This window comes from Aythya ferina (assembly GCF_964211825.1).
Source record: "Aythya ferina genome assembly, contig: HAP1_SCAFFOLD_81, whole genome shotgun sequence".
Classification (NCBI taxonomy): Eukaryota; Metazoa; Chordata; class Aves; order Anseriformes; family Anatidae; genus Aythya; species Aythya ferina.
The window spans coordinates 516,149-543,126 of record NW_028181431.1 but is presented as its reverse complement, the minus strand read 5'-3'; the positions used below and the strand labels follow the sequence as shown (position 1 = coordinate 543,126).

Below are 26,978 nucleotides of genomic sequence, written 5' to 3'. Positions count from 1 at the left end.
GGTTTTGGGGGGCAATTCATAGTTTTTGGTGTTTTTTCTTCTGATCCGGTTCTTTTTTGGGGTGTTTTAGACGTGTTTTGGGGTCTCCGTTGGGTTTCGTTGGGTTTTCAGTGGTCATCATGGTGGAAAAGTGTAAATTGTGGGTTTTGGAGAACATCAGGTAGGTTTGGGGTGGTTTTGAGGTGCATCTATAGTTTTGAGGGGTTTTCTTCCAGATTTGGGGGTGATCCCGTTCTTGTTTGCGGTGTTTTTGACGTGTTTTGGGGTCTCCGTTGGGTTTCCTTGGCTTCTCGTTGATCGTTAATTTAAATGGGTGTGGATTGTGGGTTTTGGAGAAGATCAGGTGAGTTTAGAGTGGTTTGGGGGTTGGATCCGTGCTTTTTGGGGATATTCTTCCAGTTTTGGGGGTGATCCCGTTTTTGTTTGGGGTGTTTTTGACGTGTTTTGGGGTCTCTGTTGTGTTTCGTTGGGTTTTCCTTGGTCATCATGTTGGAAAAGTGTCAATTGTGGGTTTTGGAGAAGATCAGGTAGGTTTAGGGTGGTTTTGGGGTGCATCTATGGAATTTGGGCCTTTATTCTGTTTTTTGGGTTGATCCTGTTCTTCTTTGCGGTGTTTTTGACGTGTTTTGGGGTCTTTGTTTTGTTTCGTTGGGTTTTCCGTGGTCATCATGGTGGAAAAGTGTAAATTGTGGGTTTTGCAGAACATCAGGTAGGTTTAGGATGGTTTTGGGGTGGATCTATGGTTTGGGGGGATTTTCTTCCAGTTTTTGGGTGATCCCGTTCGTGTTTGGGGTGATTTTGACATGTTTTGGGGTCTCCGTTGGGTTTTGTTGGGTTTTCCGTGGTCATCATGGTGGAAAAGGGTAAATTGTGGGTTTTGGAAAAGATCAGGTAGGTTTAGGGCTTTTTTGGGGTGGATCTATGGTTTTGGGGTGTTTTTTTTCGTTTTTGGGGGTGATCCTCTTCCTTTCTGGGGTGTTTTTGACGTGTTTTGGGGTCTCTGTTGTGTTTCGTTGGGTTTTCCTTGGTCATCATGTTGGAAAAGGGTCAATTGTGGGTTTTGGAGAAGATCAGGTAGGTTTAGGGTGGTTTTGGGGTGGATCTATGGAATTTGGGCCTTTATTCTGTTTTTTGGGATGATCCTGTTCTTGTTTAGGGTGTTTTTGACGTGTTTTGGGGTCTCCGTTGGGTTTCGTTGGGTTCTCGTTGGTCGTTAAGTTAAATGGGAGTGGATGGTGGGTTTTGCAGAAGATCAGGTGAGTTTAGAGTGGTTTGGGGGTTGGATCCGTACTTTTGGGGGATTTTCTTCCAGTTTTGGGGGTGATCCCGTTCTTGTTTGGGGTGTTTTTGACGTGTTTTGGGGTCTCCATTGGGTTTTGTTGGGTTTTCCATGGTCATCATGGTGGAAATGCATAAATGGTGGGTTTTGGAGAACATCAGGTATGTTTAGGATGGTTTTGGGGTGGATCTATGGTTTTGGGGGATTTTCTTCCAGTTTTTGGGTGATCCCATTCGTGTTTGCGGTTATTTTGACATGTTTTGGGGTCTCCGTTGGGTTTCGTTTGGTTTTCCCTGGTCATCATGGTGGAAAAGGGTAAGTTGCGGGATTTGGAGAACATCAGGTAGGTTTCGGGGGACTTTGGGGGTGGATTCTTGGTATTTGGGGTTTACTTCTGTTGTTTTGGGGTGATCCCTTTCTTTTTTGGGGTGTTTTTGACGTGTTTTGCGGTCTTTGTTGGGTTTCATTGGGTTCTCGTTTGACGTTAAGGTAAATGGGAGCGGATTGTGGGTTTTGGAGAAGATCATGTGAGTTTAGTGTGGTTTTGGGGGGCAATTCATAGTTTTTGGTGTTTTTTCTTCTGATCCCGTTCTTTTTTGGGGTGTTTTAGACGTGTTTTGGGGTCTCCGTTGGGTTTCGTTGGGTTTTCCGTGGTCATCATGGTGGAAAAGGGTAAATTGTGGGTTTTGGAGAACATCAGGTAGGTTTAGGGTGGTTTTGGGGTGGATCTATGGTTTTGGGGGTTTTATTTCGTTTTGGGGGGTGATCCTGTTCCTTTCTGGGGTGTTTTTGACGTGTTTTGGGGTCTCTGTTGTGTTTTGTTGGGTTTTCCTTGGTCATCATGGTGGAAAACGGTAAATTGTGGGTTTTGGAGAAGATCAGGTAGGTTTAGGGTGGTTTTGGGGTGGATCTATGGCTTTGGGGGTTTTCTTTCGTTTTTGGGTGTGATCCTGTTCTTGTTTGCGGTGTTTTTGACATGTTTTGGGGTCTCCGTTTGGTTTCGTTGGGTTCTCATTGGTCGTTAAGTTAAATGGGAGTGGATGGTGGGTTTTGCAGAAGATCAGGTGAGTTTAGAGTGGTTTGGGGGTTGGATCCGTACTTTTGGGGGATTTTCTTCCAGATTTGGCGGTGATCCCATTCTTGTTTGGGGTGTTTTTGACGTGTTTTGGGGTCTCCATTGGGTTTTGTTGGGTTTTCCGTGGTCATCATGGTGGAAATGCATAAATGGTGGGTTTTGGAGAACATCAGGTAGGTTTAGGATGGTTTTGGGGTGGATCTATGGTTTTGGGAGATTTTCTTCCAGTTTTTGGGTGATCCCATTCGTGTTTGCGGTTATTTTGACATGTTTTGGGGTCTCCGTTGGGTTTCGTTTGGTTTTCCCTGGTCATCATGGTGGAAAAGGGTAAGTTGCGGGTTTTGGAGAACATCAGGTAGGTTTGGGGGGACTTTGGGGGTGGATTCTTGGTATTTGGGGTTTACTTCTGTTGTTTTGGGGTGATCCCTTTCTTGTTTGGGGTGTTTTTGACGTGTTTTGGGGTCTCCATTGGGTTTTGTTGGGTTTTCCGTGGTCATCATGGTGGAAATGCATAAATGGTGGGTTTTGGAGAACATCAGGTAGGTTTAGGATGGTTTTGGGGTGGATCTATGGTTTTGGGAGATTTTCTTCCAGTTTTTGGGTGATCCCATTCGTGTTTGCGGTTATTTTGACATGTTTTGGGGTCTCCGTTGGGTTTCGTTTGGTTTTCCCTGGTCATCATGGTGGAAAAGTGTAAGTTGCGGGTTTTGGAGAACATCAGGTAGGTTTGGGGGGACTTTGGGGGTGGATTCTTGGTATTTGGGGTTTACTTCTGTTGTTTTGGGGTGATCCCTTTCTTTTTTGGGGTGTTTTTGACGTGTTTTGCGGTCTTTGTTGGGTTTCATTGGGTTCTTGTTTGACGTTAAAGTAAATGGGAGCGGATTGTGGGTTTTGGAGAAGATCATGTGAGTTTAGTGTGGTTTTGGGGGGCAATTCATAGTTTTTGGTGTTTTTTCTTCTGATCCGGTTCTTTTTTGGGGTGTTTTAGACGTGTTTTGGGGTCTCCGTTGGGTTTCGTTGGGTTTTCAGTGGTCATCATGGTGGAAAAGTGTAAATTGTGGGTTTTGGAGAACATCAGGTAGGTTTGGGGTGGTTTTGAGGTGCATCTATAGTTTTGAGGGGTTTTCTTCCAGATTTGGGGGTGATCCCGTTCTTGTTTGCGGTGTTTTTGACGTGTTTTGGGGTCTCCGTTGGGTTTCCTTGGCTTCTCGTTGATCGTTAATTTAAATGGGTGTGGATTGTGGGTTTTGGAGAAGATCAGGTGAGTTTAGAGTGGTTTGGGGGTTGGATCCGTGCTTTTTGGGGATATTCTTCCAGTTTTGGGGGTGATCCCGTTTTTGTTTGGGGTGTTTTTGACGTGTTTTGGGGTCTCTGTTGTGTTTCGTTGGGTTTTCCTTGGTCATCATGTTGGAAAAGTGTCAATTGTGGGTTTTGGAGAAGATCAGGTAGGTTTAGGGTGGTTTTGGGGTGCATCTATGGAATTTGGGCCTTTATTCTGTTTTTTGGGTTGATCCTGTTCTTCTTTGCGGTGTTTTTGACGTGTTTTGGGGTCTTTGTTTTGTTTCGTTGGGTTTTCCGTGGTCATCATGGTGGAAAAGTGTAAATTGTGGGTTTTGCAGAACATCAGGTAGGTTTAGGATGGTTTTGGGGTGGATCTATGGTTTGGGGGGATTTTCTTCCAGTTTTTGGGTGATCCCGTTCGTGTTTGGGGTGATTTTGACATGTTTTGGGGTCTCCGTTGGGTTTTGTTGGGTTTTCCGTGGTCATCATGGTGGAAAAGGGTAAATTGTGGGTTTTGGAAAAGATCAGGCAGGTTTAGGGCTTTTTTGGGGTGGATCTATGGTTTTGGGGTGTTTTTTTTCGTTTTTGGGGGTGATCCTCTTCCTTTCTGGGGTGTTTTTGACGTGTTTTGGGGTCTCTGTTGTGTTTCGTTGGGTTTTCCTTGGTCATCATGTTGGAAAAGGGTCAATTGTGGGTTTTGGAGAAGATCAGGTAGGTTTAGGGTGGTTTTGGGGTGGATCTATGGAATTTGGGCCTTTATTCTGTTTTTTGGGATGATCCTGTTCTTGTTTAGGGTGTTTTTGACGTGTTTTGGGGTCTCCGTTGGGTTTCATTGGGTTCTCGTTGGTCGTTAAGTTAAATGGGAGTGGATGGTGGGTTTTGCAGAAGATCAGGTGAGTTTAGGGTGGTTTGGGGGTTGGATCCGTGCTTTTGGGGGATTTTCTTCCAGTTTTGGCGGTGATCCCGTTCTTGTTTGGGGTGTTTTTGACGTGTTTTGGGGTCTCCATTGGGTTTTGTTGGGTTTTCCGTGGTCATCTTGGTGGAAAAGTGTAAATTGTGGGTTTTGGAGAAGATCAGGTAGGCTTAGGGTGGTTTTGGGGTGGGTCTATGGTTTTGGGGGATTTTCTTCCAGTTTTTGGGTGATCCCATTCGTGTTTGCGGTGGTTTTGACGTGTTTTGAGTTCTCCGTTGGGTTTCTTTTGGTTTTCCCTTGTCATCATGGTGGAAAAGGGTAAGTTGCGGGTTTTGGAGAACATTAGGTAGGTCTGGGGGGACTTTGGGGGTGGATTCTTGGTATTTGGGGTTTTCTTCTGTTTTTTTGGGGTGATCCCTTTCTTTTTTGGGGTGTTTTTGACGTGTTTTGCGGTCTTTGTTGGGTTTCATTGGGTTCTTGTTTGACGTTAATGTAAATGGGAGCGGATTGTGGGTTTTGGAGAAGATCATGTCAGTTTAGTGTGGTTTTGGGGGGCAATTCATAGTTTTTGGTGTTTTTTCTTCTGATCCGGTTCTTTTTTGGGGTGTTTTAGACGTGTTTTGTGGTCTCTGTTGTGTTTCGTTGGGTTTTTCTTGGTCATCATGGTGGAAAAGGTTCAATTGTGGGTTTTGGAGAACATCAGGTAGGTTTGGGGTGGTTTTGGGGTGGATCTATGGAATTTGGGCCTTTATTCCGTTTTTTGGGATGATCCTGTTCTTGTTTAGGGTGTTTTTGACGTGTTTTGGGGTCTCCGTTGGGTTTCATTGGGTTCTCGTTTGTCGTTAAGTTAAATGGGAGTAGATTGTGGGTTTTAGAAAAGATCAGGTGAGTTTAGGGTGGTTTTGGGGGGAAATTCATAGTTTTTGGTGTTTTTTCTTCTGATCCGGTTCTTTTTTGGGGTGTTTTTGATGTGTTTTGGGGTCTTTGTTGTGTTTCGTTGGGTTTTCCGTGGTCATCATGGTGGAAAAGTGTAAATTGTGGGTTTTGGAGAACATCAGGTAGGTTTAGTGTGGTTTTGAGGTGGATCTATGGTTTTGGGGGTTTTCTTTCGTTTTTGCTTGTGATCCTGTTCTTGTTTGGGGTGTTTTTGACGTGTTTTGGGGTCTCTGTTGGGTTTTGTTGGGTTTTCCATGGTCATCATGGTGGAAAAGTTTAAATTGTGGGTTTTGGAGAACATCAGGTAGGTTTAGAGTGGTTTTGGGGTTGATCTATGGTTTTGGGGGTTTTCTTTCATTTTTGGTGGTGATCCCGTTCTTGTTTGGTGTGTTTTTGACGTGTTTTGGCGTCTCCGTTGGGTTTTAGTGTGGTTCTTGTTGGTCATCATGTTGAAAAAGGGTAAACTGTGGGTTTTGGAGAACATCAGGTAGCTTAGGGGGCCTTTTGGGGTGGATCTATGGCTTTTTTGGTTTTCTTTCCTTTTTGGTGTGATCCTGTTTATTTTTGTGCTGTTATTGACGTGTTTTGGGGTCTCCGTTGGGTTTTGTTGGGTTTCCATTGGATTTTCTCGTGGTTGGGAGTGGATTGTACATTTAGGAGAACATCAGGTAGGTTTAAGGTTTTTAGGGGGTTAAATCACGTTTTTTCTTCTGATCCAGTTTACTTTTGGGGTGTTTTTGACGTGTTTTGGGGTTTCCGTTGTGTTTCGTTGAAATCCTAATGGATTTTATGGTGGTTGGGAGTGGACTTTGGGATTTGGAGAACATCACGTAAGTTTAGGGTGGTTTTCGGATTGGATCCGTGCTTTTTGGGGATTTTCTTCCAGTTTTGGGGGTGATGTCGTTTTTCTTAGGGCTGTTTTTGACGTGTTTTGGGGTCTCCATTGGGTTTCGTTGGGTTTTCCGTGGTCATCGTGATGGAAAAGGGTAAATTGTGGAATTTGGAGAACATCAGGTAGGTTTACGGTGGTTTTTGGGTGGATCTATGGTTTCTGGGGGTTTTCTTTTTTTGTTGTTGTTTTTTTTTTTTTTTTTTTTTTTCTCCCAAGAACCATATAAATTACATGCAATACATTGTACATAGAGATTAATATCAAAATGCAATACACATCACGTGCACTTTAAGCTGGACTCTAGTATATGGCAAACACACCAGGGTACATATTGCTTTGAAACCACCATTTTTTTTTAATGTCATGCATACCACATAATATTCAGTCTTTTGTTTTGTATTTCTCTGATTTTATACAAATATACCAGTGCTTATTATACTATTTACTGGAAAAGAATAAAAAAATCAGATCTGTGTGCCCTCTTCAAATCAAAATTTTGTTCTGAGAGCACTGGATAAATATATATACACACACCAACAAGTGTCATAAGCTTTGCCTTTGCTGACGGAAGATAAATAGTACAAAGAAAGTCTGTCTAGTTTGTTTTACAGACTTGTCTTTCTCAGTATGGAACAAACTGACCTCCCTGGTCTAACTTTGCAGTTGCCTATTCTGCCTTTGTCCTGCAGAGAAGAGCAAGAAAGGAACAAATCTATTTTTGCACCCCAAAAACGCATTAGAGGAGGATTATCACACCCACCTAAGGGTACTTCCTTGTTTGTTTATAAAGCACAAAGCATTTCTCTTGGACAGTCTCTGTTGCTGGCCTCTTTTGTGCCTTCCATTTATAATAAAGATATTAAGATGCTTACCCCTTGCTTGTTTTTTTTTTTTTTTATTTGTTTGTTTGTTTGTTTTTGTTTTTTTTAAAGAACAGTGGAAGTGGAGAGTCGGATGACAAGCAAGAACAAACACTAGAAACTCCTTGTTCTGCCCCTGCTTTTTAATCACCCAGCATCACCCCGGCTGCAAAACAGCCTCTGCTGATTTACCTGCTTGTTAAAGCACCCCACAGGCTGCAAGTGCGGTGTGCTAGGTGTCAAGTTATATTTAACGGTGCACACGTAACCATTCATCTTCCCACAGTCGAAGCACAGAACAGCCTCTTGCTAACACAACTCATCCCTGCTGCTGCAAGAAACCTCATGGCCTGCAGGAAAACCTCAAGCTAAGAGTTCCAAAGCAAAAGCAGAAAACGCATCATTTGTACTCTTTCTATTTGAGGGAATTCTAGCTGCTAAATGCTGCCTACATCTGAGGGCACGTTCTGAGGCTGCCGGGAAGGACACTCAACACCCATTGACAGCAGGAGTGCAAAGATGCCAGCCAAGAAGGCAAAGGTTAGAGCTGAACGCTGCCTCAGCTTCCTCCAGCAGCCAGCTGGGGGTCACCTTTCACCACGCTCTCTGAGACTCGGAGCCCCGAGTTACCGCAGCCGCCACGTACAGCTGCTCCTTGCTGGCCCAAACTATTTGAACAGTCTTCAGACTTCAGGGACCTGTTTTACGACAGCCTCAAGATCAAATTCATCTGTTCCTGAAGGCGCTGATCGTCCTGCTGTTTCTGTAGCTGTCAAAGAACAATCCTGAACTGAGGCACTCGTCTGATCAAACAGTGCTTCGGCACAGATTTGTCTTTAGCTTGACACATCAAGGTGAAGAGGAATCGATTCTTGCAAGCAACCTCTCAAGCAGGGATCTAATAAGGTGACCAAAACGACAGATCTGTTGTGCAGATCTGAGCACGTCACTCTGCAGGGAATCACTTTCAAGCCTAAGATGTTTCACCCATCTCCCTGCCCCAGAGCGACACAAGGAAAGCTCTTAAGCAATTGCTAGCCTCTCCTCAGTGCTCACGAGTCCCAAATCACTAATTTTACAATATATAAACCATGGCAGCTGGCACCTAGTTGGCACACGGTGACACTGCACACGTGGGCAGTGCTGTCAGGAGCTGGAAAGTCAGGGGTGAGGGGGTTAAGGGAAAACCACACATCAGTTTAGCAACTTGGCTCCCGTAGGATACTTCCTACGGCAGGAGTTTTAGCAAAGTCCCTCCCTCAGAGGGACCTGCTGGCTAATTAAAACGGGACTTCTGCTGGAGCAGTCAGAAGGCAGCAGGGTATCAGGAGATATCCAGTGGGCATCACCGTCAGCCTGTGGCAGTTTGGGGTCCAGGTATCAGTGGTTATGCGTGGTTTTCTCTGCTTCACTTTCTCCAAAGCTGTGAAAAAATAGTTCTTTTACAGCACTGTACAGTCACACGTTACGGATGGAACCAGCTGCATCAACTTCCAGTACGACGGTGTTGGAAAAAGGTGCCTTTGGTGGTCAGGAGCACAACAGCTCTGGTGAGGTGTTATTTAAGTGTGTTCTTACATCTGAGTTTCCTCATAGCAGTATGTAGCTGAGGGGGTCCAAGTTTCCCAGGTAAGATTGATGTTTTTTCTCCTACCAAGCACCAGCTCAGTATACAAAGCTCTGTTAATAACACCCAAGCGTGTAGATGTTAAACTGAAACTGCTTTTAAACCTATTTGTTGTTACGAAAATAGCTTAATACACCATCTTCACAGGGTAAAAATTCACATGGAAGGACAAAAAAACCCAGAAGCGCTTCCTGAGCTTCAGTTTACCAACAGCACCATCGGATTTAGATCCTGGCCTGGCAGCCAGGATGCAGGGTCTGTAAGCATTGCTGCGATGTGCAAGTGCCAAGGCAGGTTTCTGGCCTGCCCTGAATAAAATACCTTTTTTTTTTAATACAAACAGCGTGCCAGGTACGCTGTAATGCCAATGTGCCAGCTCAATAGAGGATGTCAAACAACAGAGGCGTTTATCCTAATTTCTGGCATGAAAACACTTTTAACAGCATTCTTTTCATGAAGAAAACCCTCTCTATCTTCTCCAATGCTCCAGGATCTGCTGCAGCTGCAGCAGCCGCGCTGGTACAACCCACATCTTTGCCAAATCTTTTCAATAATTGTGCTTTACCTCGGCAATGTTGAGGTCACTCCTCTTCCTCCTCCAGCTGAGCAAGCAGCTCGCTGGCTCTGCCACACCGCAGGTGCGGAAGCGAAAGCTGGGAACACAGGAGTCAAACTCTCAGTGCTCACAAAGCCACCAGGGCAGAGGGCTGACACAGAGGCACCCCGGATCCGCTCTCCCTCCCCGCTGCGAGGCTCGCAGCAGCCCCAACCCGAAGCACACACAATGCTTCGCATGGTGATGTCACCGCTGATTCTGAGTCCCCACGTGAGGATCTGCTTCACCACTCTCAACGTTGGTGTTGGTTTTTGATTTTTGTTTTTTTTTTTTTTTCTTTTAAACATTCTCAGCTTATGGGAAACCATCAGGTAAACCACAGATCGCTAGGGAAGAAGGCCCACACGAGGGAAGTCCGTGCTTTTCTTCCAGGCAGTGGCACGTGCTTTAACACGCCGCGTTCGACAAAGCAGCTCTCCCCGTTTTGCTCAGTGGCAACAGGCACGACTGCAACGCACACAGGTGTAGGCAGCACCTGCAGGTCCCAAACCCTTAACCCGTTTTTAGAGAGCACCAATTTTTTAAGTAGTGCTTTTCCCTTAATCCATGACCCCTTCTTTCCTTTATTTCTATCGGGTGGCTCTCCTCCATTTTCCTCCTCAGTGTCTGAGCAGACACTGGGAATCGTTTCCGGAGGAAGGGCACGGCTGAAGCTCCTCCATCTACTCTCCGAGAAAAGAGAGTATGTTAAAGAATACATCTTTCCTTTCTTTTCCCTTTTTTAAATACAATTTCTGAAATCAATGCTGCGGCCTGGCAGCAAATACCTACGGGACTAAAGGTGATTCCTCATCCTCACTGTAACGTTGTAGTTAACCTCCCAACGAACCCATCTCCCCAGGAAGCGGCCATTTGAGATGGGAAGGGGCAGAGCAAGAGGAAGCTCTCCTTAGCCTAGCTCTTCCCCCAACACCACCTCGCCACCCAGCACCAAATTCAACTCACCTGCTCCTCCCGATCACTCGAACGGGCGTCCGACGCTGGCACACGCCGCAGCGGTGGTTCTGACGTGCCTTAAATCACCTCTCCGCAGAATATCTCGGGTCTGTACGCTCAAATAACGCAGTATTTGAGAAATAACGCCCAGAGCTCACACTCTGAGTGCAGCCCAACAGCACCGAAGCACCGGTAGGCTAAACATTCCAAACCTGGCAACAAGGCTGACCCAAGCAACAGCACGGAACCCTTCTGCACCTTCAGCGTGGACATCAGCGTAAGGAAACACAGACCTCCTCGATCCAAATTTTAAGCGAGAAACGCAAAAGGTCACCCAACCGGCTTGTTTTCAGCAAGCTAAAGGAGAAATTAAGGCGACAACCGGGTGCATCCAGAGTTAGTCAGATCCTGAAGGCAGTTCCTTGGGGGAACGGAGGAGCAACGCGCCAGATGAGGGCTGCCTTACAGCGCACCCCTTAGAAGCACTGCTACGGAAGGAAGGCAGAAGGTTGGAACTCGAAAGAACTCGCAAGGCGCCCGTTAAGGGGGAAATCTTTCATTTTTTTCTCAGCAGAACCTCCCCTCTCCCTCCCCCCCCCCCCCCCCCCCCATGAAGGCAGACCGGGGACTCTTTGCTTCCTTAGGGAGAGGGCAGGGACGGGGCAGGGTGGTGGGACAGATGGCCAGAGGTTCGGATGGACGGACAGACAGCCGGACAGAGGGCCCAGCAAGGCCTGACGAAGGGCTCAGGAGCGGGAGGGAAGGGCAGGGCGAGGGGAAAGGCAGAGAAGTACAAATCTCTTTTTCCTTGTGATAACTTTTCTTGACCAAAAAACACGATTGTGAATGAGGCAAAATGAAAGATGTAACATGGGGACGTGCGGATACTCACGATGATGCAGCCTTCTATCCGCATGTTCGCTGTGCTGCTGGCATAGCAGCTGCGGGAGCCTGGCAGCAGAGGGCAGTGAAGCCAAGCAGCTGGGATCCGTCTCTGGGGAAGGGGGCACTGAGAAAGCGCTTGCAAACGGGGCACAAGCCCTCAGCCTCTGGAGGCGGCGCCTGTCAGGCGTGAAGGAAAGGGATCCCTTCTGGGAAGATGCTGTGGGCTTGCTGAGGCTCGAAGAACAGACGGTGCTGGCTGCTACCAGCGTGCTGCAGCAGCGGCAAGACAGAGCCGTGGTGGTTTTCCTCAGCTGGGCAGCTGAGCTCCAGCACAAGCGCTCTCTCCCTGCCCCTCCTCCAACGCCAAGGGGAGAAAAGAGGCTGGCAAGGGCTCAAGGGCTGCCGGAAGGACAGGGAGATCACTCCACAAGGAGCGTCACGGGCAAAGCAGGCTCAGCACAGCCTGTTCCAGTCCAGCCCGGGGCCTGCTCCTGCGGGGGCTCTCCACAGGCCGCGGCCTCCTCCAGGCCACAGCCACCTGCTCCACCGGGGGCTCCTCCACCCGCAGGGGGGCTGCAGCGTGGAGATCTGCTCCACGGGGGACCCATGGGCTGCAGGGGGACAGCCTGCTCCACCAGGGGCCTCTCCCTGCACAGGCCGCAGGGGAACCGCTGCTGTGAGCCTGGAGCACCTCCTGCCTCCTGCTGCACGGACCTTGGGGACTGCACAGAGCTTTCTCACTCCTCCCTGAGCCAGACGCTGCTGGGCAGCAGCTTTTGTTCCCTTTCTTAGATGCAAGATCTTCTTAAATTCATCAGCGTAAGGAAACACAGACCTCCTCGATCCAAATTTTAAGCGAGAAACGCAAAAGGTCACCCAACCGGCTTGTTTTCAGCAAGCTAAAGGAGAAATTAAGGCGACAACCGGGTGCATCCAGAGTTAGTCAGATCCTGAAGGCAGTTCCTTGGGGGAACGGAGGAGCAACGCGCCAGATGAGGGCTGCCTTACAGCGCACCCCTTAGAGGCACTGCTACGGAAGGAAGGCAGAAGGTTGGAACTCGAAAGAACTAGCAAGGCGCCCGTTAAGGGGGAAATCTTTCATTTTTTTCTCAGCAGAACCTCCCCTCTCCCTCCCCCCCCCCCCAACCCTCCCATGAAGGCAGACCGGGGACTCTTTGCTTCCTTAGGGAGAGGGCAGGGACGGGGCAGGGTGGTGGGACAGATGGCCAGAGGTTCGGATGGACGGACAGACAGCCGGACAGAGGGCCCAGCAAGGCCTGACGAAGAGCTCAGGAGCGGGAGGGAAGGGCAGGGCGAGGGGAAAGGCAGAGAAGTACAAATCTCTTTTTCCTTGTGATAACTTTTCTTGACCAAAAAACACGATTGTGAATGAGGCAAAATGAAAGATGTAACATGGGGACGTGCGGATACTCACGATGATGCAGCCTTCTATCCGCATGTTCACCTGCTCATAGAGCCACACCTGGATCCTCGACCTCTGCAGAACGAAGGAGGAGAGTAAGTCGGGCCACAAACACTGAGCACTTTTGTTCTCTCATGTGTTCAGAAATACCTGCTAGCCACAGCCACGACAGCTCCCAAACGCTCCGAGGAGCAACTCTCAGGGGCAGTTCCAATGTGCAATCTGACATTTGAGCGTTATACCATCGGGTGAATACTACACGTTTGGTGAAGAACACGTTTCCAGTCACAAGGGAACACCCCTGCACGCCCGGCTACACGAGGGGGAAATGCCGGGCTCCTTGTGCCCACCAGCACACCGCACAGCTCTCCATCCCCCACAAACCCGTCCCGGGACACAGCCAGGAGCCGAAAACTCACCGAGGGGAATCCCCAGACCCTCCCCACTCCCCCCACACTCCCCAAATCCCCATCCCCGCCCCCTCCCCGCGGTACTCACGTTCTGCAGGTAGCGGAAGATGAGGTTCTGGGGCGCTGCGTTAAGGGCTCAGCACGGGGACGACAGTTCCGGGCTCGGGACAAGGCCCCAAACCCCACAGCGAGGCCTCAGGGCCCCGCGACAAGGCCTCAAGGCCCGGGCCGAGCCCCCTGAGGTCCGAGCCGCCCCCCACCCACCTCCCCGGCACCCCCCAGCCGCAGGAAGGATACGATGGGCTGCACCATCACCTTCTGCACCTTCTGGCCCTGCCCGCGGTACGCCATGGCTGCTGCCGCCTCGCCGCTCCCGCTCCCAGCACCGCAGGCAGAAGAGGCGAAGGCTGATGGTAGAACAGGGCTTCTTGGGGTGAAGGGAAAGCGAGGGCAGGTGGGCGCAGTCTCTGAGCTCTCCTCCTCCTGAGTTTGCTTTTTCTCCCCCATTTCTGAGCCGCCAGAAGTCCCCGTGAAGTCCTTCGGCACGATGAAGGCCTGCGTGAGCTCCAGCAGCAGTTTCGTCGGCGGAGGTTTTCCCTGGTGGGGCCGGGGCGTCACAGCACACACACACACACACACACAGAGACGCGTGGTTTTGTCCAAACATTAAGTATTTACAACAAATTCGACAAGCGCTTTTCCTCTGCCAGCAGCAAATGCCTGAGGGCCCCCACAGCTTCACAAATCATAGCGGGAAGTGCCTACCGTGCCGCGAAAAGTTCGGAAAATAATTCAAAATTGATCTGCTAGGGGAAAAAAAACGATGGCTGGTGGCAGGGTACACAATACACCCGAATCTCAGCTCTGTCCTCCGCAGGGTCAGTGCCCACGCCCAAGTGCGATGCTGATGGCACCCGAACATTTGCTGTAGCAGGCAGCAGAGCCAGCAGCTCAGGGGAGCAACTTTTAAAACCAAGAGGCACTTAAACAACCCTTCATCGACCCTGTGACTGCGGCAGAGTCCCGACTGCTCGCCCCGGAGTCCTCACACAGGCAAAAAGCACCAACCAAAGCCTGGGGGAACTTTGGTATAGCACAAGAGAAGGGAGTGGGGGTAGTGGAGCCGCATGGCAGAGCTGCTGCTTTTCACCATTTGATCCTCCCTGATAATTGAAAGGAAGGCTGGGTGGGCTGACCCCCACCCCCATTCCTGGCAGCAAGTTTGGTCCACAACACACTGGAACAACGATTCTGCTCCCTCCCACCCCTACAGCTTCATCATCTGACACGGGTACAGTCAAAACAATGGCATACACGAGTAAAAGTCAAGAGTTGACATAGTAACTCCAGGATTTGGCTATCAACTGTCCGAGAAATCAGAACACCGAAGCTTCACAATGTGCCCAACATCGAGTTGTGCCAAGGGCGGAGGAAGGAAGAAGCTTTACATTTAAGCCTTCAGAGCATCGCTCCATCAGATCGATTTGCAGCCACCATGGCGTGCCAATGGAGATCTTTCTGTGCCAAAAGAAGTGCTTTGTCCTCTCGATATCGAAGGTAACCACCTATAGTTACAGAATGGATGCACAAGACCTTAACTCTGACCAGCAGGGAAATTTAGGACAACTGAGGGCAGATCCTGCCAATTTCTACCACTTCGGACTGTGCTTTAAGTCTCATTGCAAAGCCTCAGTTAGAAAAAGGATCACCTCGGGGTATCCAACAAGAAGAACAGTTTTAATTTTTTTTTTTTTTTTAATTATACCCTAGGACTACGCAGTTCAACTGTCAATCATCTCGGAGAGTTCAAGGAGGAGGTCATCCTCGTCCTTCCCTGGGTCTAAGTCGATTTCGGCTTCCAGTCTGCCTCCTGAGATTTCCCAAAGTAGCTTCTCAAAATCTTCATCCGCAGATAAGGGCACGTTCCCTGTGGAACTCAGCCAGCGTGTCCGTGCCTCTTCTGGCTGGGAAGAAGCTGAGGTCGAGGTCTCGAGATCCATCTCCATCTGCTCCTCAAATCTTTCCGGGCTTCCAAGACGCACTTCAGGTCTTGGGAGAGCAAGAAAGAACAATCAGGATATGCCATTTCTTAACGGGAAATCCTTTTCCTGCAAACCGGCTCTTAAAACTGTAGGCAAGCCCTCCTATGCTTCAATCTTACACAGGGATTGTTATCAATCAACCCAGGGCTACATTTAGAGCCCGATGTGTTACCAGGTACATTTTTCAGTCTGGGGGTTTATCTGTGAAGCCAGGGCACCTGGAGTTGAGGTGGCATTCTTGAGGACCAAAAGGCAGAGGACACTACTCATCATCTATCACCTCACGAGGAAGTAGAACTTCACCTCATCCTCGTTCAGGTATTCAGACAACCCAAGAAGTCACCGGAAAGCTGTGCTGACTTGCAGCATTTCAAGAAAGCCTAATTAAGCAATCCTGCTAGCTGCTAGAAAGTGGTTTCAGGTGACTTATTCCTTTGATGGATTTTGGCTTCAATTATCTCAGAACCCTCATTTTTTCCCACATGTGACAGAACTTATGTTTCCCTGGGGATATACACTGATTAAGAAAAAGAACAAGTTGGGGTTGTCACCTGTTTTGGGGATTTTCTTCAAGTCTGATGGCTGGGACGTGCTCCGGCACGTCTGAAACACCCTAGAAAGCAGCAAAACAGTATTTATGACACATGGGTAAAAGATTCCTTAATAGCTTTTTCCTCCACACTGCTTCTCCTCTGGCATTGCGGAGCCGTGGCCAAAATACAAAACCAAGGTGCTCCTGAAGAAAGTTCACATTCACCTGGAGGTTACTCACGATCTGGTGTCTTTTAAGAACATGGCATTAATGGACAAAATCCCCCACACCAGAGAAATCACAGCATCAGAGTACCGGTTAAAGAGTGCCATTCATCTCATAAATACAGAAGGGTTCTACAAGCATCCTGGAGACAGCTACTGGATTTCTAAGGAAACAGAAGGCCTGCAGAACGTTTGAGTTTTCCACCTTTTCAAATAGAGGAGGGTAGAAATTTAACAAGGGATCCATCGCTGCATTAGCCCCTGGCCTTACCATGGCTGCTTTTCTGGCTGGAGGTCCCATCATGTCAGCATCAAAGGCAGTCTGTAGTTCCACAGCTGCTATGGCAGACGGGTAACTCCCAGGTGCCTTACGTTTCAGTGCCTTCTTCTTGGGGAAAGTGACTTTCCCACGCGAAGGCTTCGCAGATGTCATAAAGTTGGCTAGAGTAAAAGGAAGAGAGAACTGATACAGTCTTGCTCTGCCTCAGGAAAAATCCAGGTTCTCTTAATCATTTCCACAGTCCTTCTACACACTTAAATGCATTTGGCCAGCACAATTACACCGCCATTGCCTGGATTCTCAGGAATCTTTTCCACATAGTAAACTCTGTCTACCAACAAGCCATACAAAGGAACAAAGAAACCGAAGAGCTACAGTAAATAATAATCCAGGACAAGGGAAACCTCAGACACATAGCAATCCTAAGTGCAAGCTAGGTTCACAAATATAGACAGCTTTTATATTTAAAGTCCCGCTCCCGCTAGGAAAGGAAAAAGCAGCAGTTATAGTAGGACAAGAGTGTATGCAACTCTTGTACCAGCTTCCTCTCCCTTGCAGTGATGTCCCACAGTTAAGTTGTTCTACAAAGTCCACATTTGTAGTGTCATTTTCTAGTCTCCCGTTCCTTACCTAACATCTGGCTGGCAGGAAAAGAAGCAAACTAAGAAAAAGAAAGTACACCCTTTGCTTCGTAGCACTGCGTGGCAAAATGCACCCAGCCAGAGTTACAGCATGAGAATTGTCATCTTCTGTCTGTATTTCAGAAGACAACCTAAGTAACTCTTAACCTTCAACACTTACTTTTAGCTTCCTGGCCCTGAAATTGAGCTGCCACTTTCCCTGCTGGTTCAGTATTAAAGAAGCCAGCAGTAGATTTGACAGCAGCTTCCTCCTGCCGAAGCTTCTCTTGTTGTTCTCTCTGTTGCCACTTCTCCCACCGTCTCTCTTCAAAGCTCTTCTCTGGACATTTACGAGTTCCACTCTGCTGAGTGGGCTAGAAGGAAAGAAAAGTAGTGCATGAGTAGGACAAAAAAAATAAATAAAATCCGTGGAGATTTCGTTAAGAAAATCTGATCAGCAATCCCTCCAAAATGGTCTTGATGTGGAACAGCATATTAATCTCGTTCAGGTTACTGTTGTTTTTTTTTTTTTTGTTTGTTTGTTTGTTTGTTTTCCCATAAAATTCTGCCTGTAACAAGAGCCATGCTTTACTATGGACGCAGTCTCACATATCTGCAATATCCACTATGGCAAGCTTCTTTAAACAGCTAGGGTGTTCTGCTGTACATCTATTTATCACATTCTTTTTAAGCAGCAGAAAGTCATACAAGTTCCCCTATACAGTATCCACTGACAGATTGATTTCCTTGAACACAGAACTCTGGCCTTCTGTATTAAATCCTTCATGTCTGACAGATCAAGTCAGTAAGAACAAAAAGAATTCCCTCCACGTTAACTGTGTAGATTTCAGCTGGTGCTAACAGGGTTTCTTTCTTGCTGTGGTATAAACAGACTGATTCCAAGTTTGAGGATTACAGAGTTGTCTGGAAATGCTGCTGGCGATAGGATTTAGACTGCACTGCAGCTCCTACCAGCTGCTGAAGGGTAAGAACACACTCAAGAGGGTGGCACACGGTGAGTAACAAAACTTGTCAGAATTATCAGAAATTGTACGAATGTATGTGTGTCTTCACAGAGGACTCACCTGTACATCAGGTCCAGAGGAAAGTTTAGGAAAAGGCCGGTTCAATTCCACTGCCTTCTTTTCTTCTTTTTCAGGTGCTTTAAAAAAAGACAAAAAAAAGTGTTGTCAACGGCAGAAATAAAGAAAGCTGGGTACTTGTTTCCTTTGTGCATTTATTTCCTTGTGTCCCATGAGAGAGAGAGAGAAAGGCTACAATGTGCAAGCCATTCAGCATTTATCCATGAAGCAGATCCTGAGCAAACTGAACTTGCTCAATATGGGAAGCACCTCACTGGGGCAGGCATTAAAGCATCTTATTACCTGTTAGTTTTGTGCTCCATAAAGATTTCTGCTCTGCTGGGGCAGGTCCGGGTTGTGCTGAGGGAGCTGGCACATCTCCTTCACTCTGCTGCATCCGCAGAGCTTTCTCACGCTTTATTTCTTCCAAGGTTTTAACACGCACTTCTCCTTCTGGCTTGACTTTTCCTGCCGGCTCCTTCGCCTGCCCTTTGCTGGGCCCGGACAGAGCGAGCTGCTTCTTGGACTCACCCTGAATTTTGCTCTTGCTATGGCATTCTCCTGCTTTTTTCTTCTCTTCTACCAAGCGATTATTCTTTTTTTCAGACAAGGCTTCAGAGAAAGTTTGCATGCGACCTGCACGAGCAGCTCTTGCCCCTGCGCTGGAATCTTCAGTTTTACCGTGCCCTTCAGCCTCGGCTTTGGCTTGAGGTTCGCGTCTCTGAAGAGCTTTCTCACGACGGATTTCCTCCAGTGTTTTCACATGGATCTCTCCCATCGGCTTAGCAGCCTTCCCTGTCATCATCAAGAAATGAGGAGAAGCACCAACATTTAAAGAGAGTCCAGCAATATTTTAAGTCTCCAAAATTTGTCAGAGCACTAAGGAAAACTCATCTTGAGCGTTCCCAATAATGCATCTTAGAACAATATCCTTAGAACAACATTCTCCTCCTCCTCTGAGCCACTTGTATTTTGAAGACCAGCCCTATCCAGAGAGAACTGCTACACAGAAATGCTGCTTTACTTTATTACTTTTTCAGACTGCATTTCAAATTCCTGCTCCTGGCAGTGGTTCTATTCTAATTGTACGTAACGGTTCACAGAAGCAGCTAAAAACCTCGACAAGGCACAAGTAGAAAATAAACACACACCTAGAGACAGAGTTCTGATAGTGGCTGTCAGAAGAGCTTCAGCACTCAACCAAGAGGCGTCAGTTCTTTGTTTTCGTTTAAATTAGTTTGTAGGGATGTATGAAAGCAGTCCAAGTTTGTGGAAAGGAAGGAGGAGAAAGCATATTTAAGATCTAGCTGTTACCTCTCTCAGTACTGGTCTGTTTAGGAGGTAATCCCAGCCTGTCCTTCAGAGACTTGGGAACTCGAACTGCAAAACAGAAAAAGAACGAATTAGGGAGGCTGCATAATGTCAACTTCAGGTTCACATTTCAAAACAAGACAGGAAAGGTAACTTTGAATCCCAGTGATTACGACCTCAGCCAACATGCAAAAAGAAACATCACTGGAAAAGGACAAACAGAAAGACTAAATACGAAACCCAGGAATCCAATCCAGATGCCCGTTTAGTACCTGTCTCTCTCTTGGGTGCTTTGTCAGCATTTCCCGGAGCCTCTACCTTCTTCCCCAGCCTTTCAGCAAGGCTGCGCTTCACTGGAAGGCTGCCTACATCATCTTCAGAGAAAACAAGGAATATTGTAAGAACTTTTCTTTGCAGGAAGGTTTGAGAACAGTCAACAATAAGCTTCTCTTTTTCAAGCATATTTTCATAGAATTGCCTTTCAGCTGCTAAATGATTTTTTTTTTTTTTTTTCCGTTTCTGCCGTCAACACAGATCTCCACTGCAATGTATTTTCCTTTCATACATCACAAATACTCTTTAATGCAGTCATATATAGAAGGCAGCACCTACGTAACAGCTCGTAAAAAGTTCTCACCCGCGGAGGCTTTCCGTTTTCCTTGTCTATCAGCAAGATCTACTCGAACCACAGGTTCCTCCCCTAAAACAAAAGGGAATTTTTTTTTCTATTTCACAGAAACCAGTAGACAACAGAAATATTATCCTGTTAGCCCATGTCCAAAAAACCCTAGTCAGACACTGTTTTGACAGCTAAACCACACAAACTCATATTTTAACTATAATTAACATGGAAAAAAATATTAATAGTCTCAGTGCTTGCTTCAAATTCCAGCTGAGATAGTAGAGAGTGAATCTGAGTCTGCTTGACACCTATACTTTGTGCAGAACAAAGCTGCATAAGCAAGCAGAATATTCTTAGGTGCAAATGCTGAGAAATATTCCTTTCTAAGGTGAATGTCTACGAGTAAAAGTACTTCCACACTTTTTTCCCTTTAAAAGGCATTTGCACAGCTCTAAACAATTTATACACAAACACCTGTCATACTGTGTCCACACCTGCCACTGTACGCCTTTTTAATGCTTCAGAAATTGCTTCTTATATAGCACTGGCTTCTACAGCTCGCTCTTCTCGTTACTCTTCTGTTTTTCAGTTACCCCCCTATTGGCATACTGACACTTTTTTTTTTCTCCTGCCACTGCGCTTAACCTGAGCACCAAATCTTTCCAGTACAACCAGGGACTTTAAGCATAAAAGCACGTTTTGAACAGAAGGCAGCACCAGAAGGCTAACATGGGTGAATTGTTTTAATTATTGCTTAACCCTCCAGTTTAGGAGTAATGAAATCAAAACAAAAGCATTCATTATTACCTTTCTTGGAAGACACTGTCACAGTTCTCACCACTGTCCGGACATTTTCCTCTTCTGGAGCAGGAAAAATCATAGAATCAACGGGACGAAGAGAAGATCTTGAAGAACCTTCTGTTCAGAGCAACCAAAACATAAGGAAGTTTACCCAACATAAAAAACTATCACAAAGAACAAAAAACTTTAAATGATTTGTTACTGTCAAAAATACAGCAAGCAGAGCATGTAAAGAAGAGAGGTGACTAATTTGCCTCTGGTTGCCCTTTGAACTCCCATTTAGAATACCAGCTGGCTGAGAATCAGGTTGCTTTATGCCCCCAGCTAAAAATGGAAGTCTGTCCCTCAAGCAGCTCCCAGTCACCATCACCTGCCGTGAACAGGATAAGAAAGTAGGCAATATTAACTCACCACCGTGTCTCTTATTTTTTTCCTTCATCTTCTGCCATTTGATTTCCTCAAGTGTTTTTATTCCAAAATTCAGATTGCCCTCTGAAAACAGGAAACAGTTCATGAGACAGGCTTAGAGGCACTCACTGAGGACCACAGATCCTCAGGCTTCTTAGCGCTCAGGAACTTTCTGAAGTATTTCGAATAAAGCCTGTCAACACTCCTCACAAGTGAAAGAGCCATAGAACCAATGGCATTTTGCCCCTCCTTTCATCCTTCAGGGTTCAAAATGTAGTTTTAATTTTAATCCATTTACACAATATTAGATCCCTCTATCGTTAGATATGGCTTATCAACAGTGGTTGCAAGGCTGCACGTGCAGCCATTTAAACTCCATGCTGTGGCCCTGTTTTGTTCTCCAAAAGTAAAGAAAAGGAGTTCACCTTTCTGACCCAATGGGCACATGATGGTATTAATGGCAGAAATGAGATCATGGAAATAACCGACTCCATTCAGCACCCCTACATTTTGTTGTGTTTTTACACCACGCTGCTTTTGACTTAACTGTCAAGTTCTTCTGATTTATCCTACTAAGGTGCTGGCATACCTTGTTTAGTAGTAATAGAACTGCCTTTCCGAGTGGAAATCACCCGTAATCCATTTTTGCCTTCCGCAGCTGGATGCTGGACGGGAGTTTTAGTTTCTTCTCCTTCCTCAGAAAGTTGGTCTGAAGGGGAAAAATCGATTCAGTTATGCATAGACCAGGTTGGTCATGATTACGTAGCTCATGCAGTGACACTTCAGCCCATGGTTCATACAAAAAACTTTGTTGCTGTTTTGTTTTTTTTTGTTTGTTTGTTTGTTTGTTTGATTGTTTTTAAACAGCTACACTGACCTGATGAACTCCTAAGTAGAATACACTAGGACAAAACATCTAGGACTCTAGATTCTCTCTGCAGCTTTAACTACTACACAACACATTGCTCTTCAGACAGAAAAAAGAAATTTCCTTCCTAGTTTCACATAGAATTTTACAGAAAAGACCAGCTAAAGCCAGGAGTGGTTCTAAGCTTTCCTCCAACGTTTCAGCTTCTGTCCACTGACTGCCAGACAAAGCCACCAGTGACCTGGCCAGACTGCCTGCCCTATCGCTAGTCAGACCTCAGGTCATCTGTGATTTATACACTCATTTACAGCACAGATTCCTTCCAAGAACCAAAGATTTAACACATTCATTTACAGCACAAATTCCTTCAAGAACCAAAGATTTAACACATTCATTTACAGCACAAATTCCTTCAAGAGACAAAGATTTACACAATCATTTACAGCACAAATTCCTTCCAAGAACCAAAACATGCTCACCATCATCATCTTCATCATCATCTGCAGCATTGATTACAACTGGAGGGTGTGTACGGCTTGGGACATTTTCAGAGTTTTCCACTTTCGTCACCCCCTTAGCTGTGGAGAGGGATTTGACTGGACAGAAAGTTTGTTTTGCTGCAGTGACATCTGAGCCACTTTCAGATCATCGTCCGCGCACTCAGGCGGACTTGGCAGTGTAGCTAGAGGAAGAGGAGGATCATCGGTAATATGGCAGTTTAAAACTTTGACCACAATGCAAAGAGATGGTAGCAAAGGCAGATAACCCGCACAGACAACGAATTCAGCATCTCCTTTTGCCCATCCCATCACTGCTTACACCGTGAACAATGATTTCCCTTCCAACAACAACACATCTCCCTACCACCCAGCAAAAGCGGAAACAACAGGAAGCAAACTGCAAGGCAAACATCACACAAAGCAAAGAGAAGCTGAGCACGAAAGCAGAAAACAAACACCAGCAGTACACTCGGTGCAGTACACCTATGACTGCAGACCTTTTCCTGCCCTCACAAATGAACAGTTACCTGACGCCCCCTACAGGATTGGCACCCACTAAGTAATACTCAAAATTAATTCTTCAGCGCTTAAAGAAAAAGGACCTAAACTCACTCTTGCTTGGTGGTAAGAATTGTCCATCGATGTAACGTCCCTTTGCATGATGAAAAGCACAGTTGGCTTTCTGACAGCCTCCCGGCTGGTTCTCCCAGTAGCAAGGAATCTCACTGCGCTTTTTCTGAAGACAGAAAGAAAGAAAAGCTCGTGATAACATGCACCTGAGGCTTGCAAAGAGATGCACAGCTCCAGATCGTGACAGCTGTCACAACACAGTGCTGAAACAGCATTCCAAAGGTCAGTTTCTCAGTTAAGTGTAGTATTTCTGGGCATATTCACAAAGTTTGCATAAGCTGTAACCACTATGCACATTTAGTTTGGTCATCACTCAGTTTGAGAAGACAGGCACTCTCAGACATCACTTGAGGGTGGCTTAAACTAATACACCTAGGATTATACTAGGATTATTCAGAGGGAAAAAGAACATCTGAAATTGCCTAGGTTAACCCTGTCTAGAACTACTTCTTGGAGACTTAGTTCTGCTGCACCTTTAACTTTCCCCACTTCCTACCCCAGGCAGCTACAACAGCGTTATCTGAAGGACTGTGGGTCAGAAGACACCTGATAGTTCATTATCAAGCCTGCTCCCATGAGGATAGAACAGCCTGTTTATTACCCCCCTGCTCCAGCACGTTTTAGCAGTCTATTTAACAGCTATTCTGCATCTCTTGAGAAAACTGTCAGCATCTAATAAAAAAAAATAAACAAATATCTTGCTAAGACATACCTAAGGCATTGATTTTATTTCCCTCTGCTTCCTCCCACCCCCTCTCTTGGTAACAGAAACCAGTATGATTTTGAAGCAAACAAATCTATCCTGCAAAAGCGCAATCAGTACACCTACGGCACTGAAAAATGCTTTTGTGGATTTATTTTGAGAACACATTGTTAGGCACTCACGTCAATTTCCATGTGTCTGAATCGGCAGACATTCCTGAAACAACGACCCTCCTGCCACAGCTTGCAGACCGTCTCATTGCCCAGAGCAGCTTCGCAGTGGCGGTAGGCACATTTGTCTCCCTGGAACCAAAAGGAAACCAACAAGGAAAATAGAGTACAGCCTCAAAAATGGCCATGCTGCTGCCTAATGGTGCTACAACTGAATTCACAATCTATCTGGTTCTCAAGTTAACCAAAGACCAGTGTGCTTCCTCCTCCTAATCTACTCCTTCCTGAAAAAAGGGGAAAAAAAAAGCAAAGCAAAGGAAAGCCAGCCATACCTTGCTACAGGTAGAATAGAAATAGAAGTAGCAATCGTCTCCTTGTTTAGACATGCCGACGAGTTCTGCTAACAAGCTCGGGTTCTCTCCACAGGGACTTCCTCTGCTCTTGGAGAGAGCTGTCTTCACCCTTGCTTGGGCTGAAAGTCTTCTACTGGCTTGTGATCAGTGAAATCTTCTTTTTAAAAGTAACCCGAAAGAAAGTAACAAGTGAAAAATAATGAGGAACAAACATTTTTCCAGCTTTCTTCAGTTAATCAAATCAAGTTATCAGTCTCTCAAAGAGAGCAAAGCCTTGAAATCAGCTGTTACATGAACTAACTAAATATTAAAGTTCTGTAAAGCTGCCAGGAGCTTTGTCAGCAAGCGTTCTCTTCCACATCCTCAATAATATGACCTGGAGCACATCTGGAAGCCTGAAAACGGAGTCACTCCTTAAAAAACCACCTGATGATACATGCAAGTCAATAATCAACTATGGCTACAAATAACTTCTCTAGAACACAGTTAGGACGCATTAAACAGCACGTTCCAGGCCCTGTGGGTCTTCGATTTCACCTACCTGGACAACCTCAGCAAAGTTATCGATCTTCAAAGGCTTCCAGTTAACTGCTCCTGTAGGCCGAACCAAGACTGAATCCGTGAATTAATAATAAAGGGGTAGGAAGAATTTTCCTCCTCACTTTGCCAAGGGAACCTCTCATCCACAATTCAAACATAGGATGCGCTTTTAAACAGCTTATAACTAAGAGAGGAAGCAAGTCCATTTGAATGCTCTCTCAGACTGGATGCAGCCACGGTTAGTTAGCTCTTCAAAAAAATAAAAAACAAAAACCAAAACAAAACAAAAACAAAAAAAAAACAGCGCATTTAGAGATGAACTCGTGATTCAAAGTGGCTGCAAAAATGAGGCTCCATCTTCCACAGCCGGACAATTTAACTTTTTTTTTCTTTTTTTTTTTTTAATTTAAAATTCAGCATGTTCCAATCTCTGGTCTTCAAGATTTCTTCACCTATTAAGAAAACACAAAAACCTTTCCCCGTCTTTATTACCTGTACAGCAAAAAACATACCAGTGCATCTAAATCCACAGATGTGCATACGCATACACACATCTGTGTTTATACACACACGAGGAGGGAGTGAGAGAAAGTTAGCGAGAGCGACAGTGAAAATCAGAATTTTTGCCTTTTCGACACAGAGAGCGCGTAAAAATTCTCTCATTTTGAGGGAACTAGAAAAAAATGGAGGCTCTGCAAAAGATTTTGATGAGTATGCCTTCGAGGCCGATGCTTTGTAACATGAGGGATCTGGGGGCCAGCACACAAATATGCATACGGATGTACATGCATACAGGATAAACATATCTATACACACAAGCGTGCACAGTAGATGTTGTATGATCTCCATATCGAGAACAACTCGTAGCCCTGATCAGACATGTAGAGTTGCAATCAATTAACAGCAGCAAGACAGCAGATCAAGGGTACAGCAAGCTTTGAGAGGCAGGGGAATGCTCACTTTGCCAGTGGCACGGCTGCATGATACCAAGGATTTTGAATTACTTTGATTTTTTGGAAGCAATTTGGTTTTTCTTTCTGCGCTGTAGCTGTGGTGGTTTTACCGTGCTGGGCAGCTAAACCCCACAACCGCTCTCTCACTCCCCCTCCTTTAGATGAGGAGGGGGAGAAGTAAAGCAAAGAACAACTCACGGGTTGAGATAAGGATAATTTAATTAAAGGGAAAAAATTATAATAATTAAATAAAGACTACCATGAACTAAACAATTTAACTAAGGGGAAATAAAAAGGGAAAGGGGAGGGGAAAAGGAAAAATAAAAAGAAGGGAGGAAAACAAACAAACAAAATAAATGAAGGCTATATGGAAGTGCAGAGGAAAGAAATTACTCTCTACTTCCCACAAATGAGCCATGATTGACCACGTCCTTGAAGCAAGGCCTCAACGCACGCAGCCGGTGTTCGAGAGGAGGACCGACGTTTTCCCAACGAGAGCCCACCCCTCCCCTCTTCTTCCTGTTTCCACCTTTTATTGCTGAGTGGGACATCACATGGTATGGAATATCCCTTTGATTGGTTTAGGTCAGCTGCCCTAGTGATGTTTCTCTCCTCACCTTTTTGCCCACCCCCTAGGAGGGTTAGAGAAAGGCCCAATGCTGTGCCACTGCTGCTCAGCAGTACACACAACACTGGTGTGATAACACTGCTGTTCCAGCTACAAGTACAGAGTACGGCACTGTATGGGCTGCTGCAGGGAAAGTAAACATTCCAGCCAGACCCAGTACAGTAGCAAATACCACAGGTTTGCCATCACGTGCTGTTCCCTAATCCATATATCCATCATCAGCCATTGCTGCAGGATCATGAAAGGTTAGAGAAGACGACTTAGGTCCAATTTAACAGCCAATGAGTTTTCGATGAGCAGAGCTGCAACAGATTTTATTTTGCCACAAGCATTTTTTTTTCTTTTTTTCTGATATGAAGTCAGAAATTTTGATTTTTTTTTTTTTTAAAGACACTAAATGTCACAAAACCTGCAACCAGACCAGATAAAGTTCAATTCAGAGTGATTCTGAATCCTTTCATTAAAACGCTGCACATTTCTGTGCAAATTATTTCTGACTCTTCTGGACAAAAGTGGATGAAATAGTTCTTACAAATTAATAATAAAAGGTTGGAAGCTTTTACTCACACAAACACTAG

The 26,978-nt window shown here is 45.9% G+C and overlaps 3 protein-coding genes across 4 annotated transcripts; all 3 read right to left on the bottom strand.

The window, feature by feature from the left end:
* Nucleotides 1-6,707: 6,707 nt before the first annotated feature.
* Nucleotides 6,708-26,468, bottom strand: LOC311428446 (zinc finger CCCH domain-containing protein 11A-like). 2 transcript variants are annotated; one of them, XM_084539887.1, is made up of 7 exons: nt 26,180-26,280; nt 24,821-24,873; nt 24,259-24,436; nt 23,939-24,058; nt 23,036-23,159; nt 22,403-22,501; nt 21,589-21,764 (listed from the first exon to the last, which is right to left on the bottom strand). In XM_084539887.1, the coding sequence occupies exons 3-7, from the start codon at nt 24,310-24,312 to the stop codon at nt 21,628-21,630; spliced, it is 534 nt and encodes a 177-aa protein (XP_084396013.1). In that variant the 5' UTR covers nt 24,313-24,436; nt 24,821-24,873; nt 26,180-26,280; the 3' UTR covers nt 21,589-21,627. The 2 variants fall into 2 exon arrangements, with proteins under 2 accessions (XP_084396014.1, XP_084396013.1); XM_084539888.1 differs by lacking the exons at nt 21,589-21,764; nt 22,403-22,501; nt 24,259-24,436 and adding an exon at nt 6,708-7,059 and having other exon boundaries at nt 26,173-26,468.
* On the bottom strand, nt 12,465-13,778 carry LOC311428453 (uncharacterized protein). Its single transcript, XM_084539897.1, has 3 exons — nt 13,431-13,778; nt 13,222-13,248; nt 12,465-12,798 (listed from the first exon to the last, which is right to left on the bottom strand). Exons 1-3 carry the CDS (start codon nt 13,638-13,640, stop codon nt 12,484-12,486), a joined length of 552 nt encoding a protein of 183 aa, XP_084396023.1. The 5' UTR covers nt 13,641-13,778; the 3' UTR covers nt 12,465-12,483.
* On the bottom strand, nt 13,787-19,600 carry LOC311428452 (zinc finger CCCH domain-containing protein 11A-like). Its single transcript, XM_084539896.1, has 8 exons — nt 19,497-19,600; nt 19,228-19,293; nt 18,217-18,708; nt 17,917-17,993; nt 17,013-17,205; nt 16,203-16,372; nt 15,727-15,788; nt 13,787-15,182 (listed from the first exon to the last, which is right to left on the bottom strand). The coding sequence occupies exons 3-8, from the start codon at nt 18,689-18,691 to the stop codon at nt 14,915-14,917; spliced, it is 1,245 nt and encodes a 414-aa protein (XP_084396022.1). The 5' UTR covers nt 18,692-18,708; nt 19,228-19,293; nt 19,497-19,600; the 3' UTR covers nt 13,787-14,914.
* Nucleotides 26,469-26,978: the final 510 nt, after the last annotated feature.